Source organism: Aptenodytes patagonicus, chromosome 2 (genome assembly GCF_965638725.1).
Source record: "Aptenodytes patagonicus chromosome 2, bAptPat1.pri.cur, whole genome shotgun sequence".
In the NCBI taxonomy this organism is placed as follows: Eukaryota; Metazoa; Chordata; class Aves; order Sphenisciformes; family Spheniscidae; genus Aptenodytes; species Aptenodytes patagonicus.
Genome location: NC_134950.1, coordinates 116116062 through 116136988, shown reverse-complemented (window position 1 = coordinate 116136988; position 20927 = coordinate 116116062). Strand labels below are relative to the sequence as shown.

Here is a 20927-nt window from a genome sequence, read left to right as displayed (position 1 = left end):
GATTTTTGGAGAAAAAAAAATGTTACGTTTTAAGGAAAAATTGTGGAATGAAACATTCATGTCACACTACAGCCATAACTCTCATCTAATTTCAAAACTAGCTCACTTTTTATACATTTTGGCATGTTTGCATTGGTCCCTTGTTTATTTTTAACAAGCAATGCTTACATGGGGTTTTTCATCCATTTCTCCAATGCTACACCACTTTTAACTGATCCATTAATGAATACCTGCAAACAACAAATCCTGCATCCCTTCTTATGTGTGATCCTTATTCTCAGCCTGCAGACCACCATTATAATAAGAAGGTAGAGAATATAAATGTAGAAAAGAGGGTTTTGGCATAAGCTCCCAGGTATAGTCCCTTCATTATTGCTGACTTGCTAAATGACCTTGCTCAAATCCTTCTTGTGTGCCCCAGCTTCCTCATCTATTTGGGAATGATAACATTCACTCTCCTTTAAAACTATCCGATCTAGGGATCTGTTAACTGTTATGATTAGAAAAACAGCAGTAGGGAGGATCCACCTTCAAGAGAGGGGAGTGACCAACCTAATAGTGTCCCTTTTTGCAAAAAGATACTGGATTTGTTGCCAGTCCAGCCTTACTTCCAGTAGCGATACTCACTGTGATGATCTCATGTTGAATTATAGGAAGGTGCCTTCTGTCTGGCACTTACGGAAATGACTAGCTGTGTTTTGACTCTGTCTTCGTTAGACACCTCCCACCTCAGTGTTTGTTTTGGCACCGATTGGTTTAGCGACCCAGTCAGTTTTCTCTATTTGGCTGTTTAACACTGGTACCTTCCTACCCGTGCCCTGTTACCGTGACTTACACAGCAAGCTGTTTACCTTGGTACGGTTTGCAAATCAGCCCTTCCTGTGCAGCTATTTACAGTATGTGATAGGAGTAGATAATAGTGCAATATTTTCCATGTATATAGTCCACTGACGCATTTGGTTTACAGCCATTATGATGTTGTTTCTTTATGCTCTATATAGATCATGTTTCAGGGGGGTTGCTTTTGCTGGAAGCAGCCACTAATTAATGTGTAGTTAAGAAACAGTCTGCTGTAAACACACGCACACACACAGTTTTCTGATTGAGAAAATGTTATTGTCTTGCTGTTTTTTCTGCAAATTGCATGCGGCATCTTGAATAAAAAGGGGAAGCTTTGTTGCACTGGGTTTAGTCTCACTTCTGAAGGAGTGAGGCTGACGAGAACAGGCATGTGTGCGCATGATCCCACCCGTCTCTTTGCTGGCAGGTTGGTCAGTCCTCCTCATCGCTAACTTCTGAATCTGTGCCTTGTCAATTTAAAGTGCGCGAGAGGAAGAAACATCCAAGAGGTCACAAAGCTGGGGAAGTTTTACGACGTTAGGTGGCTGTGTGCAGGAGAGAGCCCTGGCAGTGCTCCCACCTGGGCTTGACCATTGATGAAACCAGAGTCCCCTGGCAGCTCAGCCACATCTCACAGTGCCGCAGGGAGCCAGGCTGCTGCAGGCACATCTGCTGCCTCCTGGAACGACTCCTTTTTCTCAGTGCAAAGAGGATGAACCAACCATTTCTCCAAGTAGCCTGCACTTTGTATGGTGAGGAAGCACGGCAGGGGCATTGATGTACCCAGAAGTATTATTTACAATCACTGAGTGACCACCATTTCTTTCTGTGGCTTGGAAACATTTGGAAGTCTACTTCTGCCAGGGTCCTGGGGGTGCTCATAGGCCTCAGTGGCTGGGACCGGCCTCTCCCAGGACCCCCACCGTCTCCTGCCAAGGGCCCAGGGGACGTGTCTCAGCTCAGCCTGGGGCCTTTAGTCCCTGCCTGAGCCATGTTGTAGGTGTGCCCGTCTCTGCCCCTGTCTCCTGGATGGGCCTGGGACCTGCGCTGCAGAGCGCTGCTCTCCTGGATGGAGCCCTCAGGCCTAGGTCATAGCTTGTCATGTAGAACTCTAGGCATAACGTAGCATAACTGTTCTGTTCTGTTCTATTCTATTCCCTGTGCTCACCATGAGTCGAATAAAGAAGAGACTTATTTGCCTGAAATGCCAGGGGTTTTTCAGCTCCAAAAACACTTTCAAGGACACATAACACAAAGGTTACAAGGGGAAACAGGATTTTATTTTATTTTTCTGAATCTGTTTCAGAGCTGATGCTCACAAGCATTAACACAATGCACATGTGTGGCCAGGAGCAGGCTGATGCATTCTTCAGTTTAGCTTGACAAAACATCCCTTGCAGTCTGGCAAAGGCAAGTCACAGAGCTGCAGAAAGTAGCAGCAGGAATACAGGCCAAGCAGTCCCTGTCTCCTGAAGAGTGAGAACGTGAAGAATGAGGATCAGGACCGACCACACACAAAAGAAGAAGAGGAGGAGGTGTGTGGTACCGTGGGGTATTTTTCAAAGTATGACAGGTAGCGATGACAAGCATACTTTTTGCATTCCAAAACTTGCTTTGCTGCTGTGCTTCTTGGCCAGCAATGCATGAAAAGCGCTCTCGTGCCTGCCCTGCGCTTGTATTATCATAGAATCATAGAATCATTAAGGTTGGAAGAGACCTCTAAGATCATCGAGTCCAACCATCGACCCAACACCACCATGCCCACTAAACCATGTCCCTAAGCGCCTCATCTACACGTCTTTTAAATACCTCCAGGGATGGGGACTCCACCACTTCCCTGGGCAGCCTGTTCCAATGTTTCACCACTCTTTCAGTAAAGAAATTTTTCCTCACGTCCAATCTAAACCTTCCCTGGCGCAACTTGAGGCCATTTCCTCTCGTCCTATCGCTAGTTATTTGGGAGAAGAGACCAACACCCACCTCGCTACAACCTCCTGTCAGGTAGTTGTAGAGAGCGATGAGGTCTCCCCTCAGCCTCCTTTTCTCCAGGCTAAACAACCCCAGTTCCCTCAGCCGCTCCTCGTAAGACTTGTTCTCCAGACCCCTCACCAGCCTCGTTGCCCTTCTCTGGACACGCTCCAGCACCTCAACGTCCTTCTTGTAGTGAGGGGCCCAAAACTGAACACAGTATTCGAGGTGCGGCCTCACCAGTGCCGAGTACAGGGGCACGATCACTTCCCTACTCCTGCTGGCCACACTGTTTCTGATACAGGCCAGGATGCCATTGGCCTTCTTGGCCGCCTGGGCACACTGCCGGCTCATGTTCAGCCGGCTGTCAACCAGCACCCCCAGGTCCTTTTCCGCCAGGCAGCTTTCCAGCCACTCTTCCCCAAGCCTGTAGCGTTGCATGGGGTTGTTGTGGCCGAAGTGCAGGACCCGGCACTTGGCCTTGTTGAACCTCATACAGTTGGCCTGGGCCCATCGATCCAGCCTGTCCAGGTCCCTCTGCAGAGCCTTCCTACCCTCGAGCAGATCAACACTCCCGCCCAACTTGGTGTCGTCTGCAAACTTACTGAGGGTGCACTCAATCCCCTCATCCAGATCATCGATAAAGATATTGAACAAGACCGGCCCCCGTACTGAGCCCTGGAGAACACCGCTCGTGACCGGCCACCAACTGGATGTAACTCCATTCACCACAACTCTCTGGGCCCAGCTGTCCAGCCAGTTTTTTACCCAGCGAAGAGTACACCTGTCTAAGCCGTGAGCTGCCAGCTTCTCTAGGAGAATGCTGTGGGAGACAGTGTCAAAGGCCTTACTGAAGTCCAGGTAGACCACATCCACAGCCTTTCCCTCATCCACTAGGCGGGTCACCTGGTCATAGAAGGAGATCAGGTTGGTCAAGCAGGACCTGCCTCTCATGAATCCATGCTGGCTGGGCCTGATTCCCTGGTTGTCCCGCTCATGCCTTGTGAGCGCCCTCAAGATGAACCGCTCCATAATCTTCGCCGGCACCGAGGTCAGGCTGACAGGCCTGTAGTTCCCCGGATCCTCCTTCCGGCCCTTCTTGTAGATGGGCGTCACATTGGCAAGCCTCCAGTCGTCCGGGACCTCCCCCGTTTACCAGGACTGCTGATAAATGATGGAGAGTGGCTTGGCGACCTCCTCCGCCAGCTCCCTCAGCACCCTCAGGTGGATCCCATCCAGCCCCATAGACTTGTGAGCATCCAGGTGGCGTAGCAGGTCATTGACTGCTTCCTCTTGGATTATGGGGGGTTCATCCTGCTCGCCGTCCCTGTCTTCCAGCTCAGGGGGCCGAGTACCCTGAGGATAACTGGTCTGCCTGTTAAAGACTGAGGCAAAGGCGGCATTGAGTACCTCAGCCTTTTCCTCATCCTCGGTGACAATGTTCCCCCCCGCATCCAATAAAGGATGGAGATGCTCCCTGGCTCTCTTCTTGTCATTAATATATTTGTAAAAACTTGTTTTTTTGTCTTTAACGACAGCGGCCAGATTGCGTTCTAGCTGGGCTTTTGCCTTTCTCATTTCCTCTCTGCATGACCTAACGAGATCCCTGTACTCTTCTTGAGTCGCCTGCCCCTTCTTCCACAAGCGGTAAACTCTCCTTTTTTTTCCGGAGTCCCAGCAAAAGCTCCCCATTCAGCCAGGTCGGTCGTCTTCCCCGCCCATTCTTCTTACGGCACATGGGGACAGCCTGCTCCTGCACCTTTAAGACTTCCTTCTTGAAGATCGTCCAGCCTTCCTGGACCCCTTTGCCCTTCAGGACTGTCTCCCAAGGGACTCTCTCAACCAGCGTCCTGAACAGGCCAAAGTCCGCCCTCCGGAAGACCATGGTTGCGGTTTTGCTGGCCCCCTCCTTACTTCACCAAGAATGGAGAATTCCACCATTTCATGGTCGCTAAGCCCAAGACGGCCTCCGACCACCACATCTCCCACCAGTCCTTCTCTGTTTGTAAACAGCAGGTCGAGCGAGGCACCTCCCCTGGTAGGCTCACTTACCAGCTGCGTCAGGAAGTTGTCTTCTACACACTCCAGGAACCTCCTAGACTGTTTCCTCTCTGCCATGTTGTATTTCCAGCAGATGTCCGGGAAGTTGAAGTCCCCCACGAGAACAAGGGCTAGCGATTGAGAAACTTCTGCCAGCCGCTTGTAGAACGCTTCATCCGCCCCTTCATCCTGGTTGGGTGGTCTATAACAGACTCCCAGCAGGATATCTGCCTCGTTGGCCTTCCCCCTCATCCTTACCCATAAACACTCAACCATATCATCATCACAATTGTTGAACTCTAGACAATCGAAACACTCCCTAACATACAGGGCCACCCCACCGCCTCTCCTTCCTCTCCTGTCCCTTCTGAAGAGTCTATAGCCATCCATTGCAGCACTCCAGTCATGAGAGTCACCCCACTATGTTTCTGTGATGGCGACTAAGTCATATCTCTCCCGCTGCACAACGGCTTCCAGCTCCTCCTGTTTGCCGCCCATGCTGCGTGCATTGGTGTAGATGCACTTGAGCTGGGCTATCGATTTCGCCCCCGGCATCGGCACGCCACCCCTAGGCTCATCTCTAGCGAGCCTGGTTTTATCCCCTTCCCCCTTCAAACATAGTTTAAAGCCCTCTCGATGATCCCTGCCAATTCATGAGCAATGATCCTTTTCCCCCTGTGAGACAGCTGGACTCCATCTGTTGCCAGCAGGCCCGGTGCCGTGTAAACCTCCCCGTGATCAAAAAACCCAAAATTCCTCCGATGGCACCAGCCCCTCAGCCACGTGTTGATCAGGTGTGTTTTCCTGTTCCTTTCAGTATCCGTCCCTGTCACTGTAGGGATAAAGGAAAACACTACCTGTGCTCCCGATCCTTCAACCAGTCTCCCCAGTGCCCTGAAGTCCCTTTTGATCACTGCAGGACTTCTCTCTGCAACCTCATCACTGCCAGCCTGTATAACCAACAGTGGGTAGTAATCGGAAGACCATACCAGACCAGGGAGCTTCCTAGTGATGTCTCTGACCCAGGCCCCAGGGAGGCAGCAGACTTCCCTGTGGGATGGGTCCGGTCGGCATTGCATTGTGCCATATTGCACACAGGGAGAGCTGAAAAGTGGCAGCTCCGGATGGTGCAGCAAGCCTGGAGCCCTTCCAAGCACAGGCTGTTTTGCACAAGCAAGAACCCCTGGGGAAATGGAGCCAAGGGAAGAGCAGAGCTTGCTCCCACTCCAAACTTGCACTGGGCAAGGGAGCCAGAGAGAGCCAGGGCACGAGTGGTGCCTTGGAGGTGCAAGAGCAGCAGGCAAGAACCGAGCCGAAAGGGCCCAGAGGAGCCCTGACAAGGGGCTGTGCTCAGTGCTACAGAGGACAAGAAGCAACCCCCGGGGGCCACCCTGGGAGTCTAGAAAGCTTCCTCCCCCCAGATGTGGGGCACGAGGGCCACCTTCGTGGAGCAGGAGCAGCAGGCACCTAGCCAAAATGGCCCAAAGGAGCCCTGGCAAGGGGCCGTGCTCAGTGCTGCAGAGGTAGGCAAAAATCCCTGGGGACACTTGCTAGCCCACTGTGGGGGAAAAAAAGCCTTCCTCCCCCCAGCTGCAGGGCATGAGAGGCCATCTTCATGGTGCGTGAGCAGCAGGCAGTAACCTAGCCAAAATGGACCAGAGGAGTCCTGCAAGTGGTCATGCTCAGTGCTGCAGAGGAAGGCAAAAAACCCCCGGGGACCAGTGCCAATCTGCCCTGGGGGAAAATTCCTTCCTGACCCCAGCGCTGGCGATCGGCTATTCCCTGAGCACGTGAGCAAGACCTGCCTCCTCGTCCCACAGGCTGGTCACGCCTCCCAGGAGATGCCCAAGCCCTATTGTCCCTCAACCTGGAGCCATCTCAGGGGCTTCCGAGAGTGGCCACATGCCCCCAGCCTGATCAACCTTGGGGGCAAGAATCCTTCCCACGCCTGGCAGGACACCAGTGGGTGCTCCAAAGCACTGGGACCCCTTGCAACATCTCTGCATCCCGTTTGTTATGGCTGCTGCCCCTGGCTCCACAGGGGATGATAACAGTGAGCTCTGCAGTGCTCCTCAAGAAGGCATTCCCTTGGTCTTGCCACTGCGATCCAGCTGAAAAGGCCTGATAGCCACGGGCACCTGCAGGGGTTAGTGGTTCTTCTCATCTCCAGCAGCCTCGTCCAGCCTCCGGTCTTCCTCCCTCAGTCCCCGCCAAGTAATTCCACTGGCTCCTCAAGGATTTCCTCTCGGATGTCTTCGGGCTGCCCCTGGGCCAGCTCTGGAAGCAGGACATGGGAGGATGCTCTCTTTTATCCTGCCCCGGGGCATTGTGACTGCTGCATTGCCAGGTGGTGGCACTGTGACATGGGGGTGACGGGGCCCCCCATGTGCAGCCCCGCCCACCGCCCCTCTGCCCAGCGTCCTTCAGAGGAAGGAAGGCCTTTGGGGTGCTCGTCCTGAGGCAGTCCCGGTGCCCAGGAGGCCCAGGGGGCTGTCCCTGCCCTTGGTGGCCATGCACTGGGCACAGCTGCTGGGCCTCCCTGACACCTCCTCTGCCACTCGGCTCCCAAGGACAAACCTCGTGCTGTTACTCTCCTCTCAGGCCATGGCAGAAACCAGCCCTGCAGCGCAGAGACCACCCCTATTAGCCATCCCCTCTCTACACCAGAGCTAATGTCCATGAGGCCCTGCAGCAAGGAGGACCAGGGACTTGATCTGGCTGGACACAAACCCTTTTCCTGGGGCGTAAGGGGGGGTGATTTTGGCAGCAACAGCCTGCAGGAAAGCCAAAGTGTAACCAGAGCCATAGGCTGGGATGGACGGTGCCAACAGACCACCATGGAAATAACACAGGCTTTGAAAAACAAGCGAGCAGAGGTGACGCCGGTGTGGTGGAAAGGTTGGTGATTTTCAGACCTAGAACATTTGGGTTCATGCCCAAAGCACAGCCAGGCAAACGACAACTCTTCCAAACTGTAAAAATAACCCATGGCTGCTATCAACGTCACATCCCCTTCTCCCACTGAAACCAATCTGCACAGCTCCTTTGTTAAACACACCCAGTGGCCATGTTTATACAGGATACAAAATGCACTTCAGGCATGGGGTAAAACTTTCACAGGTCATTTGTGACTTTCACCTTTCTGAGAGTTACTTGCCTACCTTGATTTGTGGGAAGATGTTCAGATCTTATCTAAAACCCCGGCAAGTCTCCCTTTCCTTTAGGATTTAGTATTTGGAGTCCTGAAAGAGTAAGAGAGGTACTATTCTTGCCATTTTGTACGTTGGTGCCAAAATTGGTATGTACCTTCAGATTATGTAAATAAGGGCATTTATACCATAAACATTCATTTGGTTGTGGTGATGCCAGAAGTGAAAGACAGGGGTTTGGTTCCCTCTGCAGGAACTTTGCAGAGACGTAGACAGCATGCATGATTTCCTCACCATTCCTTACCAATGCACCAAGGGACATTCGCTACTACACTGTCAGGGGAGGTTTGGACTTGACATGAGGAAACATTTCTTTATTGAGAGGGTGGTCAAACCCTGGAAGAGGCTTCCTGGAGAGGTGGTCGATGCCCCAAGCCTGTCAGTGTTTAAGAGGCATTTGGACAATGCCCTTAATACCATGCTTGAACTTTTGGTCAGCCCTGAAGTTATCAGGCAGTTGGACTAGATGGTCGTTGTAGGTTCCTTCCAGCTGAACTATTCTATTCTATTCTAGTCTAGTCCAAAATTTCTGGTGATACCCACGAACACAGTTTTCTACAAGCTGTGTTACATCTTCATATTCCTGAAAGTTGGATCTTTTGCAATGTTATGGAGCAGGGACTTGCAGAGTTCAGGTTGTCACATAGGGCTAGGTTTAATGTAGGAGCTGGCTGGGCATAGAGGAGAGCATAATACGCATTCAGTGGATTAAAAAGCATACCTGCGCAGACAAAAAATTGTAATTAGTTACTAAACCCTCAGCTTATATAACAGTGAGTGGCCAAGAAGTAGCTGTCTTTGGACTCTCTCCTTGAGGTGTCTCATTGGAGACAACAGTGAATTTTGTATAAACACACAGATTTTTCTTAACACTCCTAGGAGACTGGTTCTCCCCAAGTTTAGAACATTTCTTGAGTGTCTGTAATGAAACACAGTTTTGGTTCTCCTGCTCCTTTGTCCTGCAGATCTTCCTGATAATTACAGCAGAAAACCTCCTTTGTTGGCAAAGGTGGCAAAAGGGAGAACGAAGAAACCCTCCTGGATGTGCTCCCTTGATTTAACAGCAGAATACTGAATTAGGAACACCCATATCCCTAGCTTTCCTGTGTCATCTCCCAGTAAAAATGCCCAATGAAATAGTTCCCTTACCTCACTGGTGAATTTTTTAGCTAAATCAGTAAATCAACTTTACTGACCATAAAAGGCTTTCATCTTTCCTGTTGTCCTTCTCCTAGGATTTTCTTTATCCTGCCTGCATAGCAGTTGAAGGCAAAAGTTGCGGGAGCTCTGCAGGGGGCTGAGGTGGGAGGAGAGATGGCAGGTCTGTCTTCAGGATGTCCCCACAGGCCACTAACCACAGCTGGTTTGGCAAGGGAACACATTAATTGCTTGTCCATGGCGTGCCAGGGGCGCTTAGTGCTTGCATGAGTGTCTGGAGAGGGGTAAGAAGTACTTCTGTCTGGACCAAGCTGTGTCCCAGACACTATTTCCACCCTGGTGCCTCTGCAAAGCCACGCCATCCCCTTGCAAGGCAAGGACGGCTGGGAGAAACAGCAATGTCTCAGTCTTCATCCTCATCCACACTCACCTGCATTGTCTTGTAGTGCTGAGGCAAAACTGGCCTCCTCCAGCGCCAGTGCTGTCCTGTGAACCAGGCATGTTTCACTGCTGGACCTTCCTCTGTGCAAAGGTGGTGGGCAGCCATGGCTGGGTCCTTTTTCAGAAGCAGCGGCGGCAGCAGCAGCATGGCAGGGGACTGCCATCAGCTCAGGAGCAGATGTGAAAGCTGAGCAGCCTGTATGGGTTTTCCCCCTTCCAGTTTCCTGTTTTCTTTCCCTGCCACCTTTTTCTTTCCCTCTGGTACTAAGTGCCGGCTGACCACCCAAATCCCATTTGCAGATGTGGCTGCTCAGCTGACTGTGTTCCTAATTTTTATCAGGGCAAATTGTTTCCCAACAGGTGTTCATGAGTAAAAACAGTGCTATTCACTCAGTGACTGTAGCGATGACATTAAAGAAAATGACATTTCAATGGCTTTTTTGAAGGGACGTGCCTTTTGAATGAATAGAAATGTTTATATCTATCTGCTTTAAAATGCTTGAAAAGAAAAAGAAAAGGATATCAGTGTTTTGCCTTGTCTTGTTCTGTTTTCTGATCAGAGTGGAAGTGCTGCATAACAAGAGTGTTGCTATAACAACTTTTAGTAGTTTGAAATACTCAGGATGACTATATAGTATTTTCGTCAGTAAGCAACATTAGCAATAATTTCCTTCTTATTGCAACGGGGCACAAACTATTGCAAATCAGTATATTTCTAGAGAAGTCAGTGGAACCAGGAAAATTCCAGCTAAAATTTTGACTATAGTGTACAATAACTCTTGTGTGCTGTGGTGATGCATCCCCTGGCTTCAAGCTCACGTGAAATGTCCATCATGCTCAATTAACTGAGGGCAGACTCCTCAGTAAATGTTTTTCTCCTGTTCAGATTACCCATGAGTTTCAAGCTCTTGGCATTGTCTGGGCTGTTAGTTCAAGTGATCATCCACAAAATAATTGGGTTTTGATGGGCTCTCTTGTTGACCTCACCCAGTGGATGCATGGCACATCTTAGGATCAGTTTAAAGGGCAGAACTTGTGGCAGTATTTGGTACTCCTGTGGTTTCTTGACTCATGGATGAATGGTTTAAACTGTGCCAAATCCGGCACGTTTGTTCACCTGCCTTTCTGTATATGTGCCTCCACTTCCAAACCAGTCTCTCATGCATTAGCTATGTCTGCTTATAGGAGCATCCATCACTGCTAATACAAAATAATAGCTTCTGGTGTAGTGCCTCAAGCTATTAATCTAATAGGAGTTGCGTGGAGTGTAGTAGGCTGCTTTTGTGTTACGCATGGGGGGGCGAGAGGGATGGGGAAATGAACAATTCTTGTTCCTTCATATAAGCGTTGTACAAGTTGCATTGTCCTCAAACTTGTTAGTTCGTCTCCCGTAAATGTGTTTGCAGATGTCCCCAAATCCTGCCCCACTATGACACAATATCCTAAGGTGCATCAGATCCAACCTACAGGGTTTTACCAAAAACTTAGAAGCAGATTACAAGCTTTACACTCCCTTCTGCTTAGCAGAACTCTTTGAAAATACAGACATCAGTTAAAAGTGTGTGCAACTCAGGAAGGGTATAGGGTGGTATGAGGTTGGCAGCCCTTAACTGTGGTGCTGCAAGCAGAACCTGAGGACTAGTGCTGGGTGACATCTTCCTGGCAGTCTGCACTCATTTTTCATTTGCAGTTGTCTACTAAGCAGCAACTCTGGCGTTCATTCTTTCATCTGTGATGACCATTATATCTTAAGCAAAATCAAGGCATAATGTTGATGTAGGGTAGGTGTTTATACCAAGCAGCTAGAGGGAGTCATGACCTCTCTCAAGAACCAAAAGAAAGTTGTATCAAAGAAAGGATAAGAGGAAATACTGTGTGGATGCTGTCCTAGCCAAACCTGAGGTTTGCACGGCTGCTGTTCTGTAAGATGCTGGGTTGCACGTCCTGCTGGCCAGAGCGAACAGAGCGGCTAATGCACTGTTAGCCTCCTTGCTAAATCAGTGTCTGCACGACACACAGATAGTCTCTCTGCATGTTGCTACTTGTGTAACTATTCTAGTGTACACTGGCACTGTCCAAATACCTATTCTCTGCTTTCATTGCCTTGATGATAGCCATGATCTTAAAAAAAAATTATTTATTTTCCCTAAATTAAAAAAAAAAAAAGGAAATTCATGCCTTAGCAGCATCAAGGTTAGAAACTTATAATACTTACATCACTCCATGCATGAAGCTCCTGAGAATCATAACCTACTGAAGCCCACAAAAAACCTGTGAGGTAAGTATTCTCATTTTTATTTCCATTTTACACGTGGAGAAACTGGGGTGAATGTTGTAGTCCACGTCAAGGCAAGTCACACAAGAAATCAGTGAGAAATCTGGTAACAGAACTCTAGAGTCCTGAGAGAGAGTCTTCTCCCCATCACTTTGAGTCACTAAAGCCTGAAGAAATTAAATGTCATGGATCCCCTTTATCAGCTCCTGTATGAGGATGACAAACAGCACTGTCAGTGTTCTGGATAAACCCCCTTAAACCTATTAGCCAAGTCATCTCTGCTGGCAACAGCTCCAGTAAAATTCCAGTTAACAATAAACATTCCCCCATGCTGAGCAATGGAAAATCCAATAACAATTTGGCTGAATCCATGCTGAGTACAGAAAATGGAATTAATCTGAAAAGTGAATGTGCCTCAAAGAACAGTTACTCACCTGGATATTTTTTAAGCTTTTAATGAATGTCAATCTAGTCTAGTTGAGAACAGGAAAGATTATGACTATGCAGAAATCTGGATGTGTATTTCTAAAGTTTATGAAATCCATAGTTTTTTTGTTTCCCAAGACATTTTAGAGTACAATTAATCACTCAAGGAATTTAACAAGATGAGAGTGTGACTGTTCTAGCATTTGATGTTAGCTAGCTCACACAGGGGAATCTTTTTTGTTTCTTAGGATTCATGCTGAGAGCAATGACTTTTCTTTTAAAGTGCTTATCATGCTAATTATTGACTTATTACTTGATTATTTTGCAAATAATAACTAAGCATAAGACGAATACATTTTGGTCGTAGTCATGTTTAATTTTTTTATTCTACCTATTGTTGTGGTTTAACCCAGAAGGCAGCTAAACACCACCCAGCCGTTCACTCACTCCCCCGACTCAGTGGGATGGGGGAGACAATCGGAAAAAAAAAAGTAAAATTCGTGGGTTGAGATAAAGACAGTTTAATAGGACAGAAAAGGAAGGGAAAATAGTAATAATAATAATAATGATGACAAAAGAATATACAAAATAAGTGATGCACAGTGCAATTGCTCACCACCTGCTGACCGATGCCCAGCCAGTCCCCGAGCAGCAGTCACTGTCCCCCCGGCCAGCTTTCCCCAGTTTATGTACTGAGCGTGACGCCACATGGTATGGAATGTCCCTTTGGCCAATTGGGGTCAGCTGTCCTGGCTGTGCCCCCTCCCAGCTTCTCGCTGGCCGGGCATGGGAAGCTGAAAAGTCCTTGACTAGTGTAAGCACTACTTAGCAACAACTAAAACATCGGTGTGTTATCAACATTATTCTCATCCTAAATCCAAAACACAGCACTGTACCAGCTACTAGGAAGAAAATTAACTCTATCCCAGCTGAAACTAGGACACCTATGTAAAGATGTAAGAAAGCAAGACATAGACTCAAATAAACAGAGTCAAGAAGTTGAGAATAGTCAGATTCATATGTAGCCCACTTGTAACTTTCACAATGGCCTGCAGTTTACTGGAAAATCATACAAAACCCCTCAGATCCACCTATTCCTGAATTCTGGGAAATGTGATCTCAGTCTGGATTTATTGCCTTAAAATTACCTTGTTCAATGATATTTTGAAAACAGTGAGGTGTTTAGCTATCTACATGTAGATAGGTAAGTATAAAGTTGCTTCTTCATTTAGACGTTTGGCACTTTCATCTTCTGTCTAAACTGTTGTTTCCTAACCTTGAGAACATTCCTTGGGATTCACCTGTGTTGGTGTAGTCTTCTGGGATGTCCGAATAAGGGCATAATTTCAAGATCAAGTATTCCAAAGTGCTTAATTGCCCAAATTTCAATTTTGGAGATGTCTATGTTTCATTCTAGAGTTTTACATCTATATTTATGATTTATATCTTCACTTTTTTTTTCCTGAACCTTTTCCAACCCTCTGTAACTACCCATTAACCCAAAAGAGTCCTGGCTCTCAGGCTGAGAAACCGTCCTTTGCGCAGACAGGCTGTGCCGAGTGGGATGGACACAGCTTCTGAGGAATTAATTTCTTGTCCACCAGCAAGCGAATGCTAGGCATGGTAATCATCATTGTTCTTCCTTTGTCACCGCCAGCCATCAAACCTCAGCTGCATCACCTCAGGAGGCCCACTAACAGCTCAGGAGACTATTTCCCAGCCTTCCACACGAAGTCAGAGGAACATCCGGTGAGATGTAAGCTGCTTGACCAGAGGGGAAGGATGAAGAAGATCCAACATATTTCCCAGAGCTGGAATAGGAAATAGCAGAAGAGATAAAGAGGCATCTTCTGGAATGACGCTCCTCATAGGTGGACGGAGGACTTTGTGTAACCATTGCACAGGCCATACTGCACTGTAGAGCAGCTGCAATTCCAGATAAAAGCAAGTGTATGATTTAGCTAAACAATATAATGGACATTTTGTTAGAAATGTTCTGGATATTGCAATTAGTTAGAAATGTTCTTATTATTGCAGCATACGCCCACTTAGTACTAAAATATTGGGCTGTTACCTTAAAAGAAGTAACTGTATACCACTATCTCCTGTCAAATTAAGAAAGCTAATGCTTTCCTAGATTGTTGGGCTCCTTGTGGTGTTCTCAATGTGACCTTCCGCCTACCACAGGTAAGACAACAACTCCTATTTCAGACAGCATGGGAAAGTTTTTTCTTGCCTAGCTGTACCGAGAATAAATGTCCTCCTATCATAGTGTGATAGGTATTCAGGAGGATGAAGGTAGGAGGCTGGAGTACAGAGTCCTCTCACCACTCATTGGAAAAAGAAGACACAGCACAGCATTAAAATTGTTCTTTGCATGAACTCTGATGAATATTAAACAACGGTGATTGTCTTTTGTGGCATTAATTTAGTTGAGTTTGATCCCATGTGTTCTTTTGGTGCACAGAGTGTCCCACGGGCCTGAGTTTCACAGCTGAACATGCCCCCTCTGAAAAAGTTCCTCTTGCCCCCAGATTTTGCACTGTGAGAAACAGTGGCAAATAAGTCTCTGCCCTCTTTCTCCAGGCCCCTGGTGATTTATGTACCACCTCAGCTCTTCCTTTCCAGGGCAGTGAACTCTGTCCTGATTGTACTCTCCTCATAAGCAAACCTACTCTACTTTTTATCTTCCTTGCTGCTCTTCTTTATATCTTTTTTTTTTAATCTCTTTTTGAAAGGAGAGGATGAGCACTGCATACAGTACTCAAAATGCAAGTATACCAGAAATTTATAAAATAATGTAATTACACTTTCTGTTTCATCTTCCATGCCTTTCTGAATAGTTTTTAAAGTTGTACTTTCCTTTTTGAACCTCCTTGAGCACTGAGTAGTAGTTTCTATAGAATTATCTGTAATAAATCCTGATTAATTTATAGCCCAAACGCACATATGGGGTTGGGGAGTTGGGGTTGCCTCTCCCTATATGCATTGCTTTGCACTTACCAACACTGAACTGGTGGTTTTGCCAATTACACTGAAGTAAGCTGCTGCTGCTGCTTTTTTTTTTTTTTTTTTTAACCTTACATCCTTCATTTCTGTTCCCTGCTTGCTTTCTTCTTCCATCAATGCCTTTTCCAAATCACATCTTCTGGATAAGCATGTTGAATAGCAGAGAGGATAATCATCCTTTACTATGAATGCTGACCATTTCATCCCACTCTTTTTTTTTTTATCTCTTTCCCCCATTGTTAACCAGTTATTTACCCATCTTAAGATCATATGTTACAATCTTCTTTCAATCCATGACAGCTCCGTAACTTTGACAGTCTTTGGAGCAGGACCTTGTTAAAATGGAGAACTGCAAACCATTATTGGCTCCTCCAGGGAAGTCTCAAAGATTTGTGAGGCAAAACTTCTTCTATAAAAACTAGGCTGACCCCTCACTGTTATAAGTATCCCTGCTACCTACCAATTCTATTATTTATATTTTCTAAAAGTTCACTCACTGTGAATTCACATTCTGTTATATGCTACAGGTTTGTAGCGATGTCCAACACCAAAACTGCACCAGCAGGTGGTGTCACGTAGCACTGCTATGTGACAGTCACGTTAAAATCATGGCTGGTTGTTGCATGAAGAGCCAGAGTGTTTTTCCAGTGTTACGGATGCCCCTCGCTCCCTTAGAGAGGATCACTGCCATTCTGGGTGCACTCGCCCTGAGGTCTGACACCTTTCCACAGTGTCTCCACTGCCCGAGTGCTCTGATGTCACCTCGTTCCAGTTATTTTCATCTGTTTTACCCTGTGCTTCATGTTTGTGGCGTTGACCTTAACCACCACTGTGACTCCAGCAGCCCGGCTGGGTCACTGCTTAAACCAAAGGCAAAGAGGAATGCACTTTAAAGCCTCCTGCTTATGAAAAGTGATTTCTCTCTAGGAATTCCCCAAGAACTGTATTTTGCTCGTAGAATACCCTGAAATGTTTTACACAAATAGGCTGTATAGAAATGCAAAATTATACTATCCTTCCAAACACATTTTCTGTCTGTGTCATTTTCTTCCCTTTAGGACACCTTTGGTTAACACTTTACGTAACAGAGTCCCACCTGACTCTTCTCTGGACAAGTGGACAGCACTGGGTCACTTGCAGAAGTTAAAAGGGGAACCTCTTTTTTTTTGCCTTTCATTATTACCGACAGTTTATTGGGGTTATTGTTTTTGTGTCACTAGCATCTCACAAAGGGAGTGATTTTTGTCTTTGCTCTCTTGGTCCACACTCTCTCCTTTTCCATGAAGCAGAGATAAGTTGCCATCTTGAATTTACTGCTGTGTAGTCAAGGCACAGGAAAATGAAATGACCTACCTGAGGTGTCATGGGGAGCATATATGGCTCCTACAAATTTAATGTAGTTCTGACCACATTCCTCTTTGCTCTGACTTTTCTCCAGCCAAGTCCGTGCTGTGCCAAGTTGCTGTCTGAGTGTCTGTTCACCCAAGTGGTTTGGAGGGGTTTTATTTTTTATTTTTCCTGGAGCTGGGGAAGGTGAAGAATGCTAGCAGATACTCATTGGTATTGGAAAGAGATCTCAGGATGTCTATTCCCTCTTCCAGATCCTTGGGCTTTTGGCCTAAATGAAATACTGCAAAGTGGGGGAGAGAGGATGTTTGTGCAGACTGCTCCTTGTAAATATCGTGTGCTTCACAAAAATAATTCCTAAGCAAAACTAGTTGTGCTGATGGCGTCCAGCTTGATGCGCAGAGCGATGTAATGGAGTGGATGGGCTCATCCTCTCAGTCCAACCCTGACACCTAGTGTACACCAAAGGGAAATTTTCCAGGTGTGAAGTTCAAAAATGAGTTCTGTGTTATTTGGGGGAGGTCTGGCTTTGCAATGCACTCAACCTTTTTCTGCATTGATGATTTCAGAGATAACCACTTGCTGCCAGCATAGAAATAAAGCTGAGTAATCTGTCCCTCCTGGAAAGTTTTATGATCTCAGACTTATGATGCCATTTAGACTTGTTATGAATTACTCATTGCAACTATCAACACTTGCAAATTTAGCCTTTTTTCTGTTTAGTCCATTTGTGAACTGAGTCTTTGCTCTAATCACTGGATTGCTTTGCTACGGCAAGAAAGTTTGGTGCTCTGTTTTTTGAGAGGGAGTTTTTGTTTATTTTTTTAGAAAAGGATTAAAGTCTGAATTAAAAATCTGAATGTTAAAATACACAGTGAGTGAGGCATAGAGAGACTCTTGAGTATTCATTCCTTATATTTTGTGTATTTCTATGTCTACACAAACAGGGATTGGAAAGGAAGATTGGTTCCAACGTCCTCAAGAGCAATTGCAGCCGCCAGAGCAGAGATGGAGGAGGAAGGGGAGGAGGAGGGAGGAGGAGTTGTGGCTCAGCAGCTTAAATGGGCCTTTCCAATTCTTTAGGTCACGAGGTAGACAGTTGGGTTCGTAAAGCAAACTTGGTTCTGGACTGGCCATGTCCCCACCTCCTTTCTCCTTCTTGTTGACGTCTGTTGTTCACTTCCGTTGCTCAGGTATCTAGCCAGCACGAGTCCTTCTGGCCAATCCCTCACTATCCTTTTGCGTGTACTCCTCCCTTTACCCCAAACTTTTCTCCGGGTCTCTTCACAGACCTGCTAAGCATCACCAAGCAGCTCTCTTGATATGGATCCTGGGCTATAGTCACAGAATCGCTGAGGCTGGATGGCACCTCTGGAGTTGGCCAGTCCAAATAGGGTCCACTGCAGCAGGTTACTCAGGGCTGTGTCCAGTTTGGTTTTGAAAATCTCCAAGGATGGAGACTCCACAACCTCTCTGGGCTATCTGTGCCAGTGCTCAGTAGTAAAAACATGTTTTCTTACTTGTAAGAGGTGTTCCATGTGTTTCAGATTGTGCCCACTGCCTCTTGTCCTGTCAGTGGGTACCACTGGGAAGAGCCTGGCTCCCTGTTCTTTACTCCCTCTCATCAGACATTTATATATATTGATAAGATCCCTTTAAGCTTTCTCTTCTCCAGGCTAAACAGAATACAGAAAAACAAACCTGGGATAGGTATAACTTTGTCTCAGATCCTAAGACCACCTGGGGGCTGAAAAACTACTTTGAAGGTTGGAAAAGACTTGACAGCTTGGAAAAATCCAAAACTCATGGCAACGTGTCTCACGATTATAAATACATGGCTTGCATTTTACAGGATCATTATACCTGCAAGAATAAGCACAAATGGTCCATCAAAAGCAGTTCTTTTATTTCTGGAATGTGCTTTCTAATTTTGCTGCTGCTTGTCTGTCTGTCCAGTCCGTGTCTTTTCAGGATTCTTCAGAATGTTGGGTATAAGGATGGGTTAAGCTTCCCTTCGCAGCTCCTGGGTCCGACAGACTGACATGGGTTCCTCCCGCAGGACCAGGAACCAGTATCATGGAGTAGAAACTGGCTTTTAATGTTCACTCTTTCTATTTGTAGAACTACATTTCCAGAATACTGGTATTTCTGTTTGCACCACCTCCCTCTAAGAGGCCCATGGCTTTTTTTGGAATGTAAGGAACAGAATAATACGTGTTTATGAACTTATCTAAATACAAGTGAGAAGCCAAAATTTCTAACGTGCTTCACTGACGTGCACTTTTGATTTTTGCTTGTAGATGCAATTGCTGGGCAGTCTCTCTGCATACAAGAATACTGTAAGGTCATGCATACAAAATGTAATCTCAAAAGGTAGGATTGGCATAGGACATGCAGGAAGATAATCTGTTATGATATCTAAACACACCTATTAATTTAAGTGGTCAAAGCATTATACAATTATCAATTTATTAATCAGTAAGACAAAATTTCAACCAGACAAAATTTCAGTGTAAGTGTTGCTAAACTCAACGCATGCAAATGCTGCTTTATCTGTGAATATAGTGTGAGTTAGTGATAGCATCATGAATGTTGCTTTGGATTTGTTCCTGCTGCGGTTTAACTGGGCAAATCGCTTAACCTATGGACCTCATGTTTAGCACTACAAAAATGCTCATTACATCCCCTTCAGATGGGTGATGGGCTTTCTGCAATCCTTAGTTGAAAGTTGCTAAAGCGCAAGGCCATTAAATCCCTTTGTCCCAATTCTATTGTAAATGGAGACCTGTCCCTTAGTTTCTAGGTAGAGGTTAATTGAGAATTTGCTCCAAAAATATTAGCCATTAACAACCTCCTGACTGCAGTCAGTCTTTTATTCACTGACTGAAGCACTTCATGCCCTCCGAGGCCTCGGACTGGTTGTTCTGCCCAGTGCAGACTTCTGGGGTGAGATGCAGTTCCAGCTAAATATCTGAATGCAAGACAGCTACTAAGGCCTTAAAGCAGTCAATACCTATGTGCAGATAATGTAAGCTACTTCAGTCTGGAGCATCCCAGTCCTAACAGTGCTACGGAAAGGCTTAGTCTGTTTCTGTGCTTTCCGTTTCCTTCCATTTTTGCTGTAATGGCCACGGGGGACCTTTGGGGACACTGGGTGCAAAAGCATTTCTGCCCCAGAACACACCAACTCCAGCCAATTGCCTAGGAGAGCAATTTGTGCAGTTTTAGCACTATCTGGTCTTCAAGGGAGAGTTCAGAGCCTGAAGGACAATAAATAAACCCAGTAAACCACATTCACGCCATTGTACAGTCCATACACGATTCTGCAACACCTAAAGGCTTTGTTTTGGGGGAAAGGGCAGTGTTTATCTGATTTGAAAAAAATCCTGTCTTATTCCCAGATAAAGTAACATTTAACACTTTCACTGAGTGCAATGAGGCAGGTGAAAGCTTTGAGAAACGATTCATCACACTGCTTCCCAGGAACATTGCAAAAACTCCTATTTACTTAATTGATCAAGTGAAAAATTACTTTTTAGTTGCTCATGTTGCTCCTGGATGGAAAAACAGTAAATGCTGAATTACCAAGCTATGAATATGCAATTTTAAATGAACTGCGGCAAATGATGTATGTTGCGGCATTTTTATGGCTGGCCTTCAAGTTGATCTATACAGGGACGGTAAATTAGGCTGCTGTGCCATCAGAGATGTCACTGGGACCGTAACTCCTCTTTGGTGAAGAACATATAGTGCTAAGCTTAAAGGGTGCTCTTTTTTTTTCATATTAAGCTGTGTCAGCATTCCCCAGGCTTGGAAACAAATCCTCTTCAGAGCAGTGAAGTCAGTCACATCCTATTTGTGCTCCTGCCTTGTGTTGTTAAGGGCCTTCATGTCTAAACATGTACATTTTCACGGCTAATCCATTGCTGATGTTCATTTGAATCTTTTCAGGACTCCACGCTCTCACTCTTGCTGTATTGTGCACTGAAAATATTCACCAACTTCACTGGTAAAGCTAGACTCGAATCACACGTATTTTTTGTCATGTACTTGCTGTGACATACTTACTGTGTACCTTACATGAATGTTGTTATATGAACTATTGAGTGATTATATTTTAAATATTATCTTGTCTCACTGATAGATTAACAGGATAAAAAAAAGTACACCTCTTAGGTATCAGGCATCCCATTAATAATATAGCTGGCCTCTTG

The 20927-nt window shown here is 46.2% G+C and overlaps 1 protein-coding gene across 3 annotated transcripts in view; it reads left to right on the top strand.

The window, feature by feature from the left end:
- PDE1C (phosphodiesterase 1C) overlaps positions 1-14330 on the top strand; it is a 336098-nt gene extending 321768 nt beyond the window's left edge. For all 3 annotated transcript variants that reach the window (XM_076330826.1, XM_076330828.1, XM_076330827.1), the window contains one exon: positions 14015-14330. In XM_076330826.1, the coding sequence (XP_076186941.1) occupies positions 14015-14184 (170 nt within the window). In that variant the 3' untranslated portion in view covers positions 14185-14330. The remainder of the gene's footprint in view (positions 1-14014) is intronic.
- Positions 14331-20927: the final 6597 nt, after the last annotated feature.